Source organism: Oncorhynchus masou, chromosome 13 (assembly GCF_036934945.1).
Source record: "Oncorhynchus masou masou isolate Uvic2021 chromosome 13, UVic_Omas_1.1, whole genome shotgun sequence".
Classification (NCBI taxonomy): domain Eukaryota; kingdom Metazoa; phylum Chordata; class Actinopteri; order Salmoniformes; family Salmonidae; genus Oncorhynchus; species Oncorhynchus masou.
This window is the reverse complement of record NC_088224.1, coordinates 65,265,883-65,286,309: the sequence shown is the minus strand read 5'-3', so window position 1 is coordinate 65,286,309 and position 20,427 is coordinate 65,265,883. Positions and strand designations below refer to the sequence as shown.

Here is a 20,427-nt window from a genome sequence, read left to right as displayed (position 1 = left end):
CCAATCCCCTACTATTCTCCTATCCCTCCCCCTTACCTCCAGTCCCCTACTATTCTCCTATCCCTCCCCCTTCCCTCCAGTCCCCTACTATTCTCCTATCCCTCCCCCTTCCATCCAATCCCCTACTATTCTCTTATCCCTCCCCCTTCCCTCCAATCCCCTACTATTCTCCTATCCCTCCCCTTCCCTCCAGTCCCCTACCATTCTCCTGTCCCCCCTTACCTCCAGTCCCCTACTATTCTCCTATCCCTCCCCCTTCCCTCCAGTCCCCTACTATTCTCCTATCCCTCCCCCTTCCCTCCAGTCCCCTACCATTCTCCTGTCACCCCCTTACCTCCAGTCCCCTACTATTCTCCTATCCCTCCCCCTTCCATCCAATCCCCTACTATTCTCTTATCCCTCCCCCTTCCCTCCAATCCCCTACTATTCTCCTATCCCTCCCCCTTCCCTCCAGTCCCCTACCATTCTCCTGTCCCCCCCTTACCTCCAGTCCCCTACTATTCTCCTATCCCTCCCCCTTCCCTCCAGTCCCCTACTATTCTCCTATCCCTCCCCCTTCCCTCCAGTCCCCTACCATTCTCCTGTCCCCCCTTACCTCCAGTCCCCTACTATTCTCCTATCCCTCCCCCTTCCCTCCAGTCCCCTACTATTCTCCTATCCCTCCCCCTTCCCTCCAGTCCCCTACCATTCTCCTGTCCCCCCTTCCCTCCAGTCCCCTACCATTCTCCTGTCCCCCCCTTCCCTCCAGTCCCCTACCATTCTCCTGCCCCCCTTCCCTCCAGTCCCCTACCATTCTCCTGTCTCCCCTTCCCTCCAGTCCCCTACCATTCTCCTATCCCTCCCCCATCCCTCCAGTCCCCTACCATTCTCCTATCCCTCCCCTTTCCCTCCAATCCCCTACTATTCTCCTATCCCTCCCCCTTCCCTCCAATCCCCTACTATTCTCCTGTCCCCCCCTTACCTCCAGTCCCCTACCATTCTCCTACCCCTCCCTCTTCCCTCCAATCCCCTACTATTCTCCTATCCCTCCCCCTTCCCTCCAATCCCATACTATTCTCCTATCCCTCCCCCTTCCCTCCAGTCCCCTACTATTCTCCTATCCCTCCCCCTTCCCTCCAATCCCCTACTATTCTCCTATCCCTCCCCCTTCCCTCCAATCCCCTACTATTTTCCTATCCCTCCCCCTTCCCTCCAGTCCCCTACCATTCTCCTATCCCTCCCCCTTCCCTCCAGTCCCCTAACATTCTCCTGTCCCCCCCCTTCCCTCCAATCCCCGACTATTCTCCTATCCCTCCCCCTTCCCTCCAGTCCCCTACTATTCTCCTATCCCTCCCCCTTCCCTCCAATCCCCTACTATTCTCCTATCCCTCCCCCTTCCCTCCAGTCCCCTACCATTCTCCTGTCCCCCCTTACCTCCAGTCCCCTACTATTCTCCTATCCCTCCCCCTTCCCTCCAATCCCCTACTATTCTCCTATCCCTCCCCCTTACCTCCAGTCCCCTACCATTCTCCTATCCCTCCCCCTTCCCTCCAGTCCCCTACCATTCTCCTGTCCCCCCCTTCCCTCCAGTCCCCTACTATTCTCCTATCCCTCCCCCTTCCCTCCAGTCCCCTACCATTCTCCTGTCCCCCCCCCTTACCTCCAGTCCCCTACTATTCTCCTATCCCTCCCCTTTCCCGCCAAGTCCCTACCATTCTCCTGTCCCCCCTTACCTCCAGTCCCCTACTATTCTCCTATCCCTCCCCCTTCCCTCCAGTCCCCTACCATTCTCCTGTTCCCCCCTTACCTCCAGTCCCCTACTATTCTCCTATCCCTCCCCTTTCCCGCCAAGTCCCTACCATTCTCCTGTCCCCCCCTTACCTCCAGTCCCCTACTATTCTCCTATCCCTCCCCTTTCCCGCCAAGTCCCTACCATTCTCCTGTCCCCCCCTTATCTCCAGTCCCCTACTATTCTCCTGTCCCTCCCCCTTCTTTCTGGCTCTTCAGCCAACAATCTGGCCCTGCCTTCCAGATCTCATTGTTGTGTCTGTGTCGGAGACCCCAGGCCCACCTAACCCTAAACAGCCTTGCCACGCTATTGGGTTAGCTTTTGAGCACCATATTGGTCACATTCATGAAAATGACCATCTAGAGAGGAAGAAGGAAAGGGAAGCCATTGTCCCAAATGGCACCCTGTTTCCTATGTAAAGACTACATTTGACTAGAGCCCATTGGACCCTGGTCAAAAATAGTGCACTATATAGAGAATAGAGTCCCATTTGAGACAGCTAAAGTGTTTAGTAACAAGATTTCAACTAACCACGCCAGCCGTTGCTAATATGTTGGCTGGAGCCACTATGTTAGTAGTATTGGCAGTGGGACTGCTGGAGTGTTCTGTCTGGGCTGTAGTAATGCTCCATTCTCACAACACTGTCTGACCGTCTAATTCATAAAATAGGGAAATGGTTGTCGATTATATGGCTGAAAACAAAAGGGATTTGTGGCAGTGGAGTACTACTATACAGTGTGTTTAGACACGCAGACCGCTAGCAGCAGCAGCAGCAACCAAGGCAATGCTCTGTCCCAAATGACACCCTATTCTTTACATAGTGCACTACTTTTGACCAAAACCCCATGGGTTACATTGTCGTCACTCTGGCTAAACTGTTTCCAGCGGTTGTCCTCCATTTCCAGTTTGCCAGCCAGAGCCTGTCTCACACCTGCAGATTATGGCAGAGTTCCAGACTTCATAAGGACTGGAACAATCAGAACAACAGTAGTTAGAGAAGTAACCACGGTTAACGGGCTTTTAACTGGCTTGGTGACGTGTGAGTCTCTCTCTCTCTCGCTCTCTCTCCCTGTCTCTCTCTCTCTCTCTCCCTGTCTCTCTCTCTCTCCCTGTCTCTTTCTCTTTTTCTTTCTGTCTCTCTCTCGCTCTCTCCCTGTCTCTCTCTCTCTCCCTGTCTCTCTCTCGCTCTCTCCCTGTCTCTCTCTCTCCCTGTCTCTCTCTCTCCCTGTCTCTCTCTCTCCATGTCTCTTTCTTTTTTCTCCCTGTCTCTCTCTCTCCATGTCTCTTTCTTTCTGTCTCTCTCTCTCTCTCTCTCTCTCTCTCCCTCTCTCTCTCTCCATGTCTCTTTCTCGTTTTCTCTCTCTCTCTCTCTCCCTGTCTCTTTCTCTCTCTCTCTCTCTCTCTCTCTCCCTCTCTCTCCATGTCTCTTTCTCGTTTTCTTTCTGTCTATCTCTCTCTCTCTCTCCATGTCTCTTTCTCGTTTTCTCTCTCTCTCCCTGTCTCTTTCTCTCTCTCTCTCTCTCTCTCTCTCTCTCTCTCTCCCTGTCTCTCTCTCTCTCTCTCTCGCTTTCTCCCTGTCTCTCTCTCTCCCTGTCTCTCTCTCTCTCCCTGTCTCAATTCAATTCAATTCAAGGGGCTTTATTGGCATGGGAAACATGTGTTAACATTGCCAAAGCAAGTAAGGTATATAATATATAAAGTGAAATAAACAATAAAAATTAACAGTAGACATCACACATACAGAAGTTTCAAAACAATAAAGACATTACAAATGTCGTATTATATATATATATATATACAGTGTTTTTACAATGTGCAAATGGTAAAGGACACAAGATAAAATAAATAAGCATAGATATGGGTTGTATTTACAATGGTGCGTGTTCTTCACTGGTTGCCCTTTTCTCGTGGCAACAGGTCACAAATCTTGCTGCTCTGATGGCACACTGTGGAATTTCACCCAGTAGATATGGGAGTTTTTCAAAATTGGATTTGTTTTCGAATTCTTTGTGGATCTGTGTAATCTGAGGGAAATATGTCTCTCTAATATGGTCATACATTGGGCAGGAGGTTAGGAAGTGCAGCTCAGTTTCCACCTCATTTTGTGGGCAGTGAGCACATAGCCTGTCTTCTCTTGAGAGCCATGTCTGCCTACGGCGGCCTTTCTCAATAGCAAGGCTATGCTCGCTGAGTCTGTACATAGTCAAAGCTTTCCTTAATCTTGGGTCAGTCACAGTGGTCAGGTATTCTGCCGCTGTGTACTCTCTGTGTAGGGCCAAATAGCATTCTAGTTTGCTCTGTTTTTTTGTTAATTCTTTCCAATGTGTCAAGTAATTATCTTTTTGTTTTCTCATGATTTGGTTGGGTCTAATTGTGCTGCTGTCATGGGGCTCTGTAGGGTGTGTTTGTGAACAGAGCTCCAGGACCAGCTTGCTTAGGGGACTCTTCTCCAGGTTCATCTCTCTGTAGGTGATGGCTTTGTTGTGGAAGGTTTGGGAATCGCTTCCTTTTAGGTGGTTATAGTCTTATAGTTATAGTCTGTCTCTCTCTCTCCCTGTCTCTCTCTCTCTCTCTCTCCCTGTCTCTCTCTCCCTCCCTGTCTCTCTCTCTCTCCCTGTCTCTCTCTCTCCTTGTCTCTTTCTCTTCTTCTTTCTGTCTCTCCCTGTCTCTCTCTCTCTCCCTGTCTCTCTCTCTCTCCCTGTCTCTCTCTCTCTCTCTGTCTCTCTCTTTCCCTGTCTCTCTCTCTCTCTCTGTCTCTCTCTGTCCCTGTCTCTCTCTCTCCCGGTCTCTTTCTCTTTTTCTTTCTGTCTCCCTCTCCCTGTCTCTCTCTCTCCATGTCTCTCTCTCTCCCCCCATCTCTCTCTCTCTCTCTCTCTCTCTCTCTCTCTCTCTCTCTCTCTCTCTCTCTCTCCCACTGTCTCTCTCTCTCCCTCTCTCTCCCTCCCCCTCTCTCTCTCTCTCTCTCTCTCTCCCTGTCTCTCTCTCTCTCTCTATCCCTGTCTCTCTCTCTCCTGGTCTCTTTCTCTTTTTCTTTCTTTCTGTCTCTCTCTCTCCCTGTCTCTCTCTCTCCCTGTCTCTCTCTCTCCCGGTCTCTTTCTCTTTTTCTTTCTGTCTCTCTCTCTCTCTCTCTCTCTCTCTCTCTCTCTCTCCCTGTCTCTCTCTCTCTCGCTCTCTCCCTGTCTCTTTCTCTTTTTCTTTCTGTCTCTCTCTCTCTCTCCCTGTCTCTCTCTCTCTCTCCCTCTCTCTCTCTCTCTCTCTCTCTCTCTCCCTGTCTCCCTCTCTCGCTCTCTCCCGGTCTCTTTCTCTTTTTCTTTCTGTCTCTCTCTCTCTCTCTCTCTCTCTCTCTCTCTCTCTCTCTCTCTCTCTCTCTCTCTCTCTCTCTCTCCCTGTCTCTCTCTCTCTCTCGCTCTCTCCCGGTCTCTTTCTCTTTTTCTTTCTGTCTCTATCTCTCTCTCTCTCTCTCTCTCTCTCTCCCTGTCTCTCTCTCTCTCCCTGTCTCTTTCTCTTTTTCTTTCTGTCTCTCTCTCTCTCTCTCTCTCTCCCTGTCTCTCTCTCTCTCTCTCCCTGTCTCTCGCTCTCTCTCTCTCCCCCGTCTCTCTCTCTCTCTCTCTCTCTCTCTCTCTCTCCCCCATCTCTCTCTCTCTCTCTCCCTCTCTCTCTCTCTCTCTCTCTCTCTCTCCCTGTCTCTCTCTCTCGCTCTCTCCCGGTCTCTTTCTCTTTTTCTTTCTGTCTCTCTCTCTCTCTCTCTCTCTCTCTCTCTCTCTCTCGCTCTCTCCCGGTCTCTTTCTCTTTTTCTTTCTGTCTCTATCTCTCTCTCTCTCTCTCTCTCTCTCCCCTGTCTCTCTCTCTCTCCCTGTCTCTTTCTCTTTTTCTTTCTGTCTCTCTCTCTCTCTCTCTCCCTGTCTCTCTCTCTCTCTCTCCCTGTCTCTCGCTCTCTCTCTCTCCCCCGTCTCTCTCTCTCTCTCTCTCTCTCTCTCCCCCCATCTCTCTCTCTCTCTCTCCCTCTCTCTCTCTCTCTCTCTCTCTCCCTGTCTCTCTCTCTCGCTCTCTCCCGGTCTCTTTCTCTTTTTCTTTCTGTCTCTCTCTCTCTCTCTCTCTCTCTCTCTCTCTCTCTCTCTCTCTCTCTCTCCCTGTCTCTCTCTCTCTCTCGCTCTCTCCCTGTCTCTTTCTCTTTTTCTTTCTGTCTCTCTCTTGCTCTCTCCCTCTCTCTCTCTCTCTCTCTCTCTCTCGCTCTTCTCTCTCTCCCTGTCTCTCTCTCTCTCTCGCTCTCTCCCTGTCTCTTTCTCTTTTTCTTTCTGTCTCTCTCTTGCTCTCTCCCTCTCTCTCTCTCTCTCTCTCCCTGTCTCTCTCCTCTCTCTCTCTCTCTCTCTCTCTCTCCTGTCTCTCTCTCTCTCTCTCGCTCTCTCCCGGTCTCTTTCTCTTTTTCTTTCTGTCTCTCTCTCTCTCTCTCTCCCTGTCTCTCTCTCTCTCGCTCTCGCTCTCTCCCTGTCTCTTTCTCTTTTTCTTTCTGTCTCTCTCTCTCTCCCTGTCTCTCTCTCTCTCTCCCTGTCTCTCTCTCTCTCTCCCTGTCTCTCTCTCTCTCTCCCCGTCTCTCTCTCTCTCTCCCCCCATCTCTCTCTCTCTCTCCCTGTCTCTCTCTCTCTCTCCCCCGTCTCTCTCTCTCTCTCCCCCCATCTCTCTCTCTCTCTCCCTCTCTCTCTCTCTCCCTGTCTCTTTCTCTATTTCTTTCTATCTCTCTCTCTCTCTCCCTGTCTCTCTCTCTCCCGGTCTCTTTCTCTTTTTCTTTCTCTCTCTCTCTCTCTCCCGGTCTCTTTCTCTTTTTCTTTCTATCTCTCCCCCTCTCTCTCTCCCTGTCTCTCTCTCTCCCGGTGTCTTTCTCTTTTTCTTTCTGTCTCTCTCTCTCTCTCTCTCTCTCTCTCTGTCCCTGTCTCTCTCTCTCTCTCTCCCTCTCTCTCTCTCTCTCTCCCTCTCTCTCTCTCCCAGTCTCTTTTCTTTCTCTCTCTCTCTCTCTCTCTCTCCCTCTCTCTCTCTCTCTCTCTCTCTTCTCTCTCTCTCTCTCTCTCTCTCTCTCTCTCTCCCTGTCTCTCGCTCTCTCTCTCCCTGTCTCTCTCTCTCCCGGTCTCTTTCTCTTTTTCTTTCTGTCTCTCTCTCTCTCTCTCAATTCAATTCAATTCAATTCAATTCAAGGGGCTTTATTGGCATGGAAAACACATGTTAACATTGCCAAAGCAAGTAAGGTATACAATATATAAAGTGAAATAAACAATAAAAATTAACAGTAGACATCACACATACAGAAGTTTCAAAACAATAAAGACATTACAAATGTCGTATTATATATATATATATATACAGTGTTTTTACAATGTGCAAATGGTAAAGGACACAAGATAAAATAAATAAGCATAGATATGTGTTGTATTTACAATGGTGCGTGTTCTTCACTGGTTGCCCTTTTCTCGTGGCAACAGGTCACAAATCTTGCTGCTCTGATGGCACACTGTGGAATTTCACCCAGTAGATATGGGAGTTTTTCAAAATTGGATTTCTCTCTCTCTCTCTCCCTGCCTCTTTCTTTTTCTTTCTGTCTCTCTCTTTTAATAGCTAGCCTGTTGGAGTGTGTATTAGGACACAGTACCTGTCTGTCTACAAGTTAACGATACAAAGACTGCCATTGTGTCCAGCACATCTTCATCATCAGTGCTGTGGCTGAATGGCTGGGTGACCCTGGGGGTGTTAGAGGCTCCTCTGTCAGGAGGTGTTAGAGGTGATTAAACCACTAGTCTGAGGAAAGAGACTGGCAGGTGGGCTATAGCAGTCAATAGGGGGGAGAGGAGTCCCTATGGACCATGGAACTAGATCTCCTACTGTGGGTGTGTGTGGTGGTGGTGGTGTGGGGGGGGGGGTGACGTTTTTACAGATTGCTTGTGACAATGAAAAAATATTGCATATTAAGAAATAGTGTGGCGGTGCTTTCACTAGAGTGAAAGCACCGCCAGCATTCAAAAGTGACCAAAACATCAGCCAGGAAGCATAGGAACTGAGAAGTGGTCTGTGGTCCCCACCTGCAGAACCACTCCTTTATTGGGGGTGTCTTGCTAATTGCCTATAATTTCCACCTATTGTCTATTCCATTTGCACAACAGCATGTGAAATTTATTGTCAATCAGTGTTGCTTCCTAAGTGGACAATTTGATTTCACAGAAGTGTGATTGACTTGAAGTTACATTGTGTTGTTTAAGTGTTCCCTTTATTTTTTTGAGCAGTGTAGTTTCCAGCTAGCTACCTTCAGGACAGGTAATAGTTTCCAGCTAGCTACCTTCAGGACAGGTAATAGTTTCCAGCTAGCTACGTTCAGGACAGGTAATAGTTTCCAGCTAGCTACGTTCAGGACAGGTAATAGTTCCCAGCTAGCTACCTTCAGGACAGGTAATAGTTTCCAGCTAGCTACGTTCAGGACAGGTAATAGTTTCCAGCTAGCTACGTTCAGGACAGGTAATAGTTCCCAGCTAGCTACCTTCAAGACAGGTAATAGTTTCCAGCTAGCTACGTTCAGGATATGTAATAGTTTCCAGCTAGCTACGTTCAGGACAGGTAATAGTTTCCAGCTAGCTACGTTCAGGACAGGTAATAGTTTCCAGCTAGCTACGTTCAGGACAGGTAATAGTTCCCAGCTAGCTACCTTCAAGACAGGTAATAGTTTCCAGCTAGCTACGTTCAGGATATGTAATAGTTTCCAGCTAGCTACGTTCAGGACAGGTAATAGTTTCCAGCTAGCTACGTTCAGGACAGGTAATAGTTCCCAGCTAGCTACCTTCAAGACAGGTAATAGTTTCCAGCTAGCTACGTTCAGGACAGGTAATAGTTCCCAGACTAGCTACCTTCAAGCCAGGTAATAGTTTCCAGCTAGCTACGTTCAGGACAGGTAATAGTTTCCAGCTAGCTACCTTCAGGACAGGTAATAGTTTCCAGCTAGCTACGTTCAGGACAGGTAATAGTTTCCAGCTAGCTACGTTCAGGACAGGTAATAGTTCCCAGCTAGCTACGTTCAGGACAGGTAATAGTTCCCAGCTAGCTACGTTCAGGACAGGTAATAGTTTCCAGCTAGCTACGTTCAGGACAGAGGAGGTTAGAATAATCTGGTCACATTGGTTCTGCCACCTACATAGCCCCTTAGCCCTGCAGCTGTCAATCTGAAGCAGGAGATTGTGTGTTCAAACAGCTGCCAGTGACAACTTGACAATGCTTTCCTGTATTGTAGCCTAGTGGTTAGAGTGTTGGGCCAGTAACCAAAAGGTTGCTAGATCGAATCTGTTGTTCTGCCCCTGAACAAGGCAGTTAACCTACTATTCCCACATTTCAGTTGAATGTATTCAGTTGTGCAACTGACCAGGTATCCCCCTTTTCCCTTTTAAGGCAATTCAATGCTTCTCATGTTCTCTCTCTCTCTCATTCATACATGTGCATACATGCTTTCTATTAAAATAGAGCATTGCGTGGGTCTCAAGATAATCACCAAAGCGAAGGCTTTGCAAGATAAGGGACATGCCAAATAAAATGCAATCAGTGTGAGTGAATGTGTGGTCGTTCATTTGTGGTTCAGAATGTCCCTCTTTGAGGTTCTTAAGTCTTCATTGAATTTGGGCAAAGCATGAAATTCACTTCATTTTCTTTAGTTGATTAGAAAGAAGTTGCTGTGTGTGTGTGTGCATGGTGGCATGTGTGTGTGTGTGTGTGTGTGTGTGCTAAGCATTTCAGTAGTTTTTCCTACAGTCTCCCCTAGGCACACACACACGTCCATGAACCTGCTCTCTGGAGTTATCGATACATCTAGAAAAGTGTTATCAATACATCTGGAACACTGGAACATGCCCTAAGAACAAGCAGCACTCTGATGCAACCACTTTAATGGTCATTTGATCATGTGCTGTATTGCTTCTTGTCGATAGCAGCGTACATTCTGTTCAGGGCTGATATTGGTTTTAATATTTATCTTGTGTTACACATTTCTCGTTGCCCAAGTGCACCTCTGGAACGCAGTCAGAGAGTGAATACCAGAGAGAGTTGAGGAGAAATAAGACAGAGAGAGAGAGAGAGTTGAGGAGAAATAAGACAGAGAGAGAGAGTTGAGGAGAAATAAGACAGAAAGAAGGAGAGTTAAGCAGAGTTATTGTATTCCAGTATAACAGTATCAGCTGGGTTGTTAGAAACAGATCACAGTAGGATGTTTGAGTGTAAGTCCATGCTATTTCCCGGATTTTAGGAATTGGTGTTTTTTACACTTTGACATTTTAAAACGAACATTGTGTGGTGTCTAAATCCCAGATGTAGTGTCTAAATCCCAAATGGCACCCTATTCCCTACATCGTGCACTATTTCTGACCAGAACTCTGGTCATTCTATAAGTAGATTATTTAAAAAAAAAATTTTTTTAAACCTTTATTTAACTAGGCAAGTCAGTTAAGAACTAATTCTAATTTACATTTACAATTTAATTTGCAGGGACGGGGGCTGGGATTGAAAATACCAAAATAAATCAAATATAAATATAGGACAAAACACATTATGACAACAGAGACAACACAACACTATAGGGAATAGCGTGCCATTTGGGATGCAACCAGTTGGTATGATAATAGAAAGCGTCCCAATCCGAGTCTTAAATAACATGCTTTTTATGTGTATCTTGCCAAATCCGGGGTTGTTTTTCACTTTTGACCAGCAGAGTGGATCCAGACAGAGGCCCCTGTTGCAGAGCTGCCTGCCTGGGCCCCTCGCTCTAACAACAGCAGCTAAGACAAATGATCTCCTTCCATACTGCTGCTCTGATCTGAATGGCATCCCAAATGACACCCTATTGCCTTTATAGTGCACTACTTTTGACCAGGACCCATCAGGCTCTGTTCAAAAGTAGTACACTGTGTAGGGAATAGGGTGCCATTTGGGACTGAGACCTAGGCGGCCGGGCAGACTGCCCATATACAAGACTACTGCCTCCATCAGCGACAGCAGGCTGCAAACGTGCATGTGTGTGTCTGCACGTGTGCGTGTGTACGTATGTGTGTGCCTGTGTGCATGTGTGTGTGTGCCTGTGTGCATGTGCGTGTGTGTGCCTGTGTGCATGTGCGTGTGTGCCTGTGTGCATGTGTGTGTGTGCCTGTGTGCATGTGCGTGTGTGCCTGTGTGCATGTGTGTGTGTGCCTGTGTGCATGTGCATGTGTGCCTGTGTGCATGTGTGTGTGTGCCTGTGTGCATGTGTGTGTGTGTGCCTGTGTGCATGTGCGTGTGTGCCTGTGTGCATGTGTGTGTGCCTGTGTGCATGTGTGTGTGCGTGTGCCTGTGTGCATGTGTGTGTGTGTGCCTGTGTGCATGTGTGTGTGTGTGCCTGTGTGCATGTGTGTGTGTGTGTGCCTGTGTGCATGTGTGTGTGCCTGTGTGCATGTGTGTGTGTGTGCATGTGTGTGTGTGTGTGCCTGTGTGCATGTGTGTGTGTGTGCCTGTGTGCATGTGTGTGTGTGCCTGTGTGCATGTGTGTGTGTGTGTGCCTGTGTGCATGTGTGTGTGTGTGCCTGTGTGCATGTGTGTGTGTGTGCCTGTGTGCATGTGTGTGTGTGTGTGCCTGTGTACATGTGTGTGTGTGTGTGCCTGTGTGCATGTGTGTGTGTGCCTGTGTGCATGTGTTTGTGTGTGTGCCTGTGTGCATGTGTGTGTGTGTGCCTGTGTGCATGTGTGTGTGTGCCTGTGTGCATGTGTGTGTGTGCCTGTGTGCATGTGTGTGTGTGTGTGCCTGTGTGCATGTGTGTGTGTGTGCCTGTGTGCATGTGTGTGTGTGCCTGTGTGCATGCACTGAAGTTTAAAGGGAGCCATATCAGTTCCCCAGTAATAGTAAAAGATGATGAGAGTGAGGAGTGGAGAAGAATGGATTGGGAGACCAAAACCCTCCTGGAACAATTGTTTCTTATTTTCCCCATCTCTCTCTCCCTCCTCTCTCTCTCTATCAGACGTTACAGAGAGTTGGCATCATTACAGGAATGTAGTTTCATTTCCTTTTTGATTAGAGTGGAGCATGGAGTAGGAGTCGACTGTTCCATTTCTGCTCTCCCTCTGTGATGGGGAAAGTCTACCTCTCTGCTTCCTGGTCAGTAGTGGGACGCGTCCCGAATAGGATCCTTATGGACCATGGTCGAAAGCAGTGCACTATAAAGGGAATAGGGGGCCATTTAGGATGTGCCCTAAATTCTACTGGATCTTTGTGTAGCTTTTCAAAACTCTGCAGCTCTCCTTGCTTGCTGACCTCTCCTGGACACTACCCCCTCCATTATTGCTGTGGAATGTAAACCTGATATGTGTGTGTTTGCTGAGTATGACTTCACAAGGTTGTCTACTGTATACACTACTCTACCATATACACTTGAACGGATTTTAGTGGCACCCTATTCCCCTATTTAGTTCACTACTTTTGACCAGGGCCCATAGGGCTCTATAGGGAATAGGGTGCCATTTGGGACACATCCTTTCTATGTACAACAGAAGTATTTCTTGCTGTATGTTTCCCGTGATGAACCTTAGTGAACTACTTCTGGGTCAGTCTGCTCATGCTGATGCTACGGTTAGACGTTACGGTTATATGTTGTTATAAGTCTGTGTTGTTATTTTGTCATTTTATTGGGGTTGAGTGTAGACTCTCACCTTTAGAAGCAATATTATGTCATTCCTGTGACAGAGTCAAATAAAAAAGATTTTGCTATGCGTTAATCAACTGAGACAAAAGAGGAAAACAGTGTGATTGTATGTTTGGTATAGCTAACTAACCACAGTTTTAATCGTTGCGTGGTGTTGGTTTCCTTACCTTCTGACCTTGCTCTTGTTATGTTTGAGACTGAGCCAACTGTGTATTGGACATGGCTGCCTGCTGCTAGTTATTATTCCATTCAATGTGTTTGTTCCAACTTGATAAATCAGTTGAGTTTTCTATAGTGTGGTACAGTGATACAGTACATACAGTACCTCTCCTCTCCTCTCCTCTCCTCTCCTCTCCTCTCCTCTCCTCTCCTCTCCTCTCCTCTCCTCTCCTCTCCTCTCCTCTCCTCTCCTCTCCTCTCTTCTCTTCTCTTCTCTTCTCTTCTCTTCTCTTCTCTTCTCTTCTCTTCTCTTCTCTTCTCTTCTCTTCTCTTCTCTTCTCTTCTCTTCTCTTCTCTTCTCTTCTCTTCTCCTCTCATCTCCTCTCCTCTCCTGTCTTCGAGTCTAATCCTCTCCTCCAGTCTAATATTCTCATATGAGTATCTGGACTAGCAGAGCAACGTGTTTTCACATCCGACGTGTGACATCACCACCATGTATCAACAGCACCTAATAAAGAGACAGGCATCGCCTGAGGATTGTCTGGCTGGGAGAGCCCTAATGGCCGCACGCACGCACGCACGCACACACACACACACACACACACACACACACACACACACACACACACACACACACACACACACACACACACACACACACACACACACACACACACACACACACACACACACACACACACACACACACACACACACCCTCCTCTCCCTGTCTCTAGTGACAGTGATATAAGGGAACATGAGTGCTGACTGTTCACAGTAATAATTGGAAAAAGTTCAAAGATAAACAAATGACAAAACTAATGTGTAGTTTTGGTTCAAAGTGCTGCTATTTAGTTCTGTAGTTTCCAGAGTCTGTGTATGTACACCAGATCCCGTCTTTAGCTTGGTATTCATCCCAAATGGTCCCCTATTGCCTACATAGTGACTATATAGTTGAATAATGCTCCATTTGGGATGCTGCCAGAGCTTGGGCTTTACCCTGAGGAGTTTGCATGCGTACCAGGCGGTGCCATACACGTAAACCCAGATTAATTCTGCCATCAAATATCTTCCGGAATGTCTCATTAACTCAGACTCCACTGAGTCCTGCCTTAATCAAAGTCTCCATTATAGCACAAAACAAAGAGCATCTAATGTACAGCCAGGCCAAGTCAGTCGCTAGTCAGCCAAAAGGTCTTAAAGTCAACTCAAGGCAGTGTCCCTAACGGCACCCTATTCTTTATATTGTGCACTACTTTTGACCAGTGTGCACTACAGGTAAAAAGGGTGCCATTTGGGTCCCAAATGGCACCCATTTACAACAGCTCTGACCTGTGACCTCCAACACAAAGGCCACACAGCAGGGAGAGAATAGCACGGCCACATATAACAGCCAGATTTGATCTCCCATATAAAAAGTTGTGCATTCAGCTATCAAGGAAATGGACAGGAAAGACCTGCGTTTTCCTTGGGAACTATATTGTCTACGGTGAGTCGGCAACATTATACAGATGTTTTTCACTATGATGGAAAGGGACAGGGAATGTTTCTCTGTGGCTTTGGATTTATTGTTGTAATGTGTCTTGCCCCCCCCCCCCCCCCCCACCTCCCTGTCTTCTGCACATTGACATCCCATCAGAAGTCTGAAACCAGAACAAGATGTCTAAAGCTGTCACAGCAAGCCACACTTGATCAGAGATACATTCTCTGTGTTGTACGTCGTTATGGGCGCAGAAACACAAAGGGAACTGGCGGACTGTGGTATTATCATAGCTGGTTAATCATTTATAATCTACCTATTAGCCCAGCATCTTCAGCATTGATGTGTCTGAGTCATCATTCAGTGCACTCTAACCCCTCCTATAGAATGCTGAGGCTGAGAGAACACAACCCCAGTGAGACCAGGCTCCTAAACTATGTGTCAGCTACAGTCAGCTATAGTGTCAGGCAGCAGAGCACTGACAAGGGAGAGATGCTGCTTGGATGGGAAGTAAAATACAACTTAGACATAAGTGAACTGGTTAAATGTCCTGATATAAATCTTGTTGATGAAGTACTGGGTTGGCTATTATTGTTCTATATCAGTGTGACAGTGTTGTAACTCGGTTGGACACGAGGTAGTCTCCCTGACAGACATTCATACTTTACAATATCAACCTCCAGTTGACGTGAAATCTGTGTCTTAACTGGCACTTTAGTCCCTACATAGTTCGCTGTTGTTGACCTGAGCCGTATGGGTCCTGGTCAAAACTAGTGGACTACACAGGGAATAGGGGTGTCATTTTGGACATAGTTGAAGGCTAATGAGAATAGTCACGAGGAGATTAGGCTTGGTTGTGGACAACAGGTGTCTTCTTCATCAGCCGTTTAATTACCCCCCCCCCCCCCCTCCCCAGTGTCACAGCCCCTCTCAGTGTCCTAGGGGACATGACCTGGCCAAAGCTCCCCAGTCTGGCTATGCACTCTGCCTTTGTTTATTATGACACTGAAGCCCCTCTGTGAGGAGAGAAGGAACAGTGGTGCTGGCTGTGTGTGCTCCACTCTGATAGTGAGGAGGTTGAATATGTGTGTGTCTGTCTGTCTGTGTGTGTGTGCTCCGCTCTGATAGTGAGGAGGTTGAATATGTGTGTGTCTGTCTGTCTGTGTGTGTGTGCTCCGCTCTGATAGTGAGGAGGTTGAATATGTGTGTGTCTGTCTGTCTGTGTGTGTGTGCTCCGCTCTGATAGTGAGGAGGTTGAATATGTGTGTGTCTGTCTGTCTGTGTGTGTGTGCTCCGCTCTGATAGTGAGGAGGTTGAATATGTGTGTGTCTGTCTGTCTGTGTGTGTGTGCTCCGCTCTGATAGTGAGGAGGTTGAATATGTGTGTGTCTGCCTGTCTGTGTGTGCTCCGCTCTGATAGTGAGGAGGTTGAATATGTGTGTGTCTGTCTGTCTGGCTGTGTGTGCTTCGCTCTGATAGTGAGGAGGTTGAATATGTGTGTGTCTGTCTGTGTGTGTGTCCTCCGGATCCTCCCGTCCCTCTCTGGTCCTGCACCTGGTGATCTAATCCCCTTGAGGACCAAACTGATCTCAAGCGGATCTCCTTATTGTTTCCCTCCAACACAGTCCCAGCCAGTCTCTCTCTCTCTGTCTATCTCTGTCTCTCTGTCTCCCTCTCTCTCTCTCTCTCTCTCTCTCTCTGGTCTTGCTCCTAGTGGTCTCCGCTAGACCCCCTCCTCCGCGCCCCACCTCCTCTAGATGAAATATAATCCCCTTGAGGACCAAACTGATCTCAAGCTCCTTATCATTTTTTTCAGTATGATCTCTCTCTCTCTCTTTCTTTCTTTCTTTCTTTCTCTCTCTCTTTCTTTCATTCTTTCTTTCTTTCTTTCTTTCTTTCTTTCTTTCTCTCTCTCTCTCTCTCTCTCTCGCTCTCTCTCTCGCTCTCTCGCTCTCTCTCCTCAAAGACCCTACCATGTGACAGCAGAATCTTTAACCCACCAAATGATCTGAAGTTCTAACTGGCCAGTGTTCTGGTCCAGAGTTCTACAGATCCCATGATTGTGACATTAATCCTCTCCCCTCCCCTTCTTTGGTTGGTCAGACTTTGTGCTTGTTTCACTTTTTCCACCATTAACACTTCCACAGGCCAGGGAGCTCTTGGTTTCTGTAGAAAGCCAGTCTAATCCATCATTAGCCTGAATAAAGGAGTTTAGTAAAACACTGCCTGGGCTTGTAGGACAGCTAAAGCTAGGATGTATGTGGTCCAACAGGATTAAGGGATAGGGACTGTATAGCATTTTTCAATATTTTCTTCAATGTATACTATATACTGTAGACAACACATGGGTATCATGCCTTCAGCAATGTGTCCTTATATAGCTCTCTCCTGGCTTCAGTCCATGGACTAGTGGGCTTTGTATAGCCAGATAGCATCTGAGATCCTATGTGTGTATACAGTACCATAGATGCCATTCATCACATATAGACTCTCTCCCAGTGTTGGGTGCCATTTGGGACAACACAGACAGTGTTCATTTGGTCTGTAGTCTAGTCCATGTGGGACTGGGACTGAGACAGGCTGGCTGTCAGCAGGAAAAGTCTGTAGTCTAGTCCGTGTGGGACTGAGACAGGCTGGCTGTCAGCAGGAAAAGTCTGTAGTCTAGTCCGTGTGGGACTGAGACAGGCTGGCTGTCAGCAGGAAAAGTCTGTAGTCTAGTCAGTGTGGGACTGAGACAGGCTGGTTGTCAGCAGGAAAAGTCTGTAGTCTAGTCCGTGTGGGACTGAGACAGGCTGGCTGTCAGCAGGAAAAGTCTGTAGTCTAGTCCGTGTGGGACTGAGACAGGCTGGTTGTCAGCAGGAAAAGTCTGTAGTCTAGTCCGTGTGGGACTGAGACAGGCTGGTTGTCAGCAGGAAAAGTCTGTAGTCTAGTCCGTGTGGGACTGAGACAGGCTGGCTGTCAGCAGGAAAAGTCTGTAGTCTAGTCCGTGTGGGACTGAGACAGGCTGGTTGTCAGCAGGAAAAGTCTGTAGTCTAGTCCGTGTGGGACTGAGACAGGCTGGTTGTCAGCAGGAAAAGTCTGTAGTCTAGTCCGTGTGGGACTGAGACAGGCTGGCTGTCAGCAGGAAAAGTCTGTAGTCTAGTCCGTGTGGGACTGAGACAGGCTGGTTGTCAGCAGGAAAAGTCTGTAGTCTAGTCCGTGTGGGACTGAGACAGGCTGGCTGTCAGCAGGAAAAGTCTGTAGTCTAGTCCGTGTGGGACTGAGACAGGCTGGCTGTCAGCAGGAAAAGTCTGTAGTCTAGTCCATGTGGGACTGAGACAGGCTGGCTGTCAGCAGGAAAAGTCTGTAGTCTAGTCCATGTGGGACTGAGACAGGCTGGCTGTCAGCAGGAAAAGTCTGTAGTCTAGTCCATGTGGGACTGAGACAGGCTGGCTGTCAGCAGGAAAAGTCTGTAGTCTAGTCCATGTGGGACTGAGACAGGCTGGCTGTCAGCAGGAAAAGTCTGTAGTCTAGTCCATGTGGGACTGAGACAGGCTGGTTGTCAGCAGGAAAAGGGAAATATTGTGTAGCTGGTAGTGATTAAGTCCTGTAAGACTACTATACTTTTCTACACACACACACACACACACACACACACACACACACACACACACACACACACACACACACACACACACACACACACACACACACACACACACACACACACACACACACACACACACACACACACACACACACACACACACACACATATAACTGGGAACGTGGGCTTGGATGATAAGAATAGTTTTCTCTGACTCAAGCTTTACTTCTCACCCCCTTTTCTTCTCTTGTATTTTCCTCTTCCTCGTGTAGGAACTCCTCTTCAGTTTACTCTGTAGTCTGAACATACACTGTACCTCTATTCCGCCCCCAAAGAGCACTTTGAATTAGAGATGTGACTGACTAGATTTCCTAGTCTCCTGCAGTACTCAGACAAATACAAGACTCCTCCAATTCTGAGTTGGTTTGCAGGTGTTATGCTCACATGAAGTTTTGCATTGAGATTTTAACAGAAAATAACGTTTAATCATGAACACATGAACGGTCATATCTTAAAAACAGAACTGGGGGCTACCACTTATGACCATGTGGTTTCAGTAATGATAATGTAGTCATGTATTAATGTTCATGTATTTTCTGCAGCGCTGTTGGTGTCTTCATTATCACCTTCATACATGTCTTCATTATCACCGCCATACATGTCTTCATTATCACCTTCATACCTGTCTTCATTATCACCTTCATACATGTCCTCATTATCACCTTCATACATGTCCTCATTATCACCTTCATACATGTCCTCATTATCACCTTCATACATATCTTCATTATCGCCTTCATACATGTCTTCATTATCACCATCATACATGTCTTCATTATCACCTTCATACATGTATTCATTATCACCGTCATACATGTCTTCATTATTGCCTTCATACATGTCTTCAGTATCACTGTCATACATTCCTTCATTATCACCTTTATACATGTCCTCATTATCACCTTCATACATATCCTCATTATCACCTTCATACATATCCTCATTATCACCTTCATACATATCCTCATTATCACCTTCATACATGACTTCATTATCACCTTCATACATATCCTCATTATCACCTTCATACATGTCCTCATTATCACCTTCATACATATCTTCATTATCACCTTCATACATGTCATCATTATCATATTCATACATGTCCTCATTATCACCTTCATACATATCCTCATTATCACCTTCATACATATCCTCATTATCACCTTCATACATATCCTCATTATCACCTTCATACATATCCTCATTATCACCTTCATACATGACTTCATTATCACCTTCATACATATCATCATTATCACCTTCATACATATCCTCATTATCACCTTCATACATATCATCATTATCACCTTCATACATATCCTCATTATCACCTTCATACATATCCTCATTATCACATTCATACATGTCTTCATTATCACCTTCATACATGTCCTCATTATCACCTTCATACATGTCTTCATTATCACCTTCATGCATGTCCTCATTATCACCTTCATACATGTCCTCATTATCACCTTCATACATGTCCTCATTATCACCTTCATACATGTCCTCCTGCTGTTACTATCAACTCCTACATTTCCAGCTTTTACATTACTGTGCATTTTTATCCTAGAAAACAACTCCTTGTACACAGGGAGTAATTAGTGTCCATATTTACCGTGTTAAATAGCCCCTGGTCTAAAGACATGTACATATGATAGCGGAATAATACATTCAAACACCTTGTACAGCAGTTCCAGACCATGTTTCAGAGACATACTATACATCATGCTTATACAATGATCATAGTTACCAGTCAATCTAGAGACCTTTGTGAACCTTTTGGACCATTTCCCTTTGTGTATTTAGATTTCATCTCTTAAGCTCAGTTCTCAGACTGTAGTTCCTTTATTGGTGATGTGTGTATGGGTTGTTTTATTAAGTGAATCTTTCTACACTTTTCTCTTAGCTCCACCCCCTCCATGCACATACAGAGTCAGTGACCTCTTCAAAGTAAATGTTAGTCTTTCCCCTCTCTTCCTTGTTAGGTAGCACGTCCAGAGCTACCCTGAGAAGGGGAGAAGCTGAATGGAGTGTGTTCTCTTTTCTCTCTTCCTCTCGCCCTCTCTTCCTCTCTTCATCTCCTTCTTCTCGTCACCACTCACTTAATCCCCGGGACTTAATTATCCATCATCCCCTGGTTTAAACAGCCCAACATCTCTCTTTGATCTGATTAAGGTCCAATGACGTCTCTCCACTGATCCACCCCTCTCTGACCATTGACCTCTACCTCACCCCGTCCCTTCCCCCTTCCTCTCTTCTACCACCCACCCGGACCCCTAATGAAATCTCAATCTGGCTGCTGCTCCTGCTGGTGCTGCAGTACTACAGTACCTCTCCAGTACTACAGGCCTCGGATGTAGCTCCTTCCATCCAGCCTATAGAAATACACTGACAGTTTTATATCAGGACACGGGCCCTGCAAAATCCTGAACCCTTCAGAAGTTCAGCCAACAAAGCAGCCAGACACGAGGTACCCAGGCTGCTAGTCATGTAACAGGTGCTTCAAAGGAGTATGGTTGTACTTCCGGTTCTGATATGAAGACCATATGAACAGTCAAGAAATGGCTGATAGCTTTATTACGTCAAGGAAGATCTTCCAACTGTGTTATCACTTTATTGCCTTATGGTATTGTGGTAACAACAGCACATAAAGAACATCATACAGAGAGAGAAAGAGTGGAGGG

At 46.8% G+C, this 20,427-nt stretch overlaps 1 protein-coding gene across 1 annotated transcript in view; it reads right to left on the bottom strand.

Moving 5' to 3' along the window:
* LOC135553397 (uncharacterized) overlaps positions 1-19,246 on the bottom strand; it is a 20,043-nt gene extending 797 nt beyond the window's left edge. Inside the window, exons 1-2 of the mRNA XM_064985536.1 lie at positions 18,301-19,246; positions 2,623-2,699 (exon numbers count right to left, since the gene is read on the bottom strand). Coding sequence (XP_064841608.1) covers positions 2,623-2,699; positions 18,301-19,246 — 1,023 coding nt within the window. The remainder of the gene's footprint in view (positions 1-2,622; positions 2,700-18,300) is intronic.
* Positions 19,247-20,427: the final 1,181 nt, after the last annotated feature.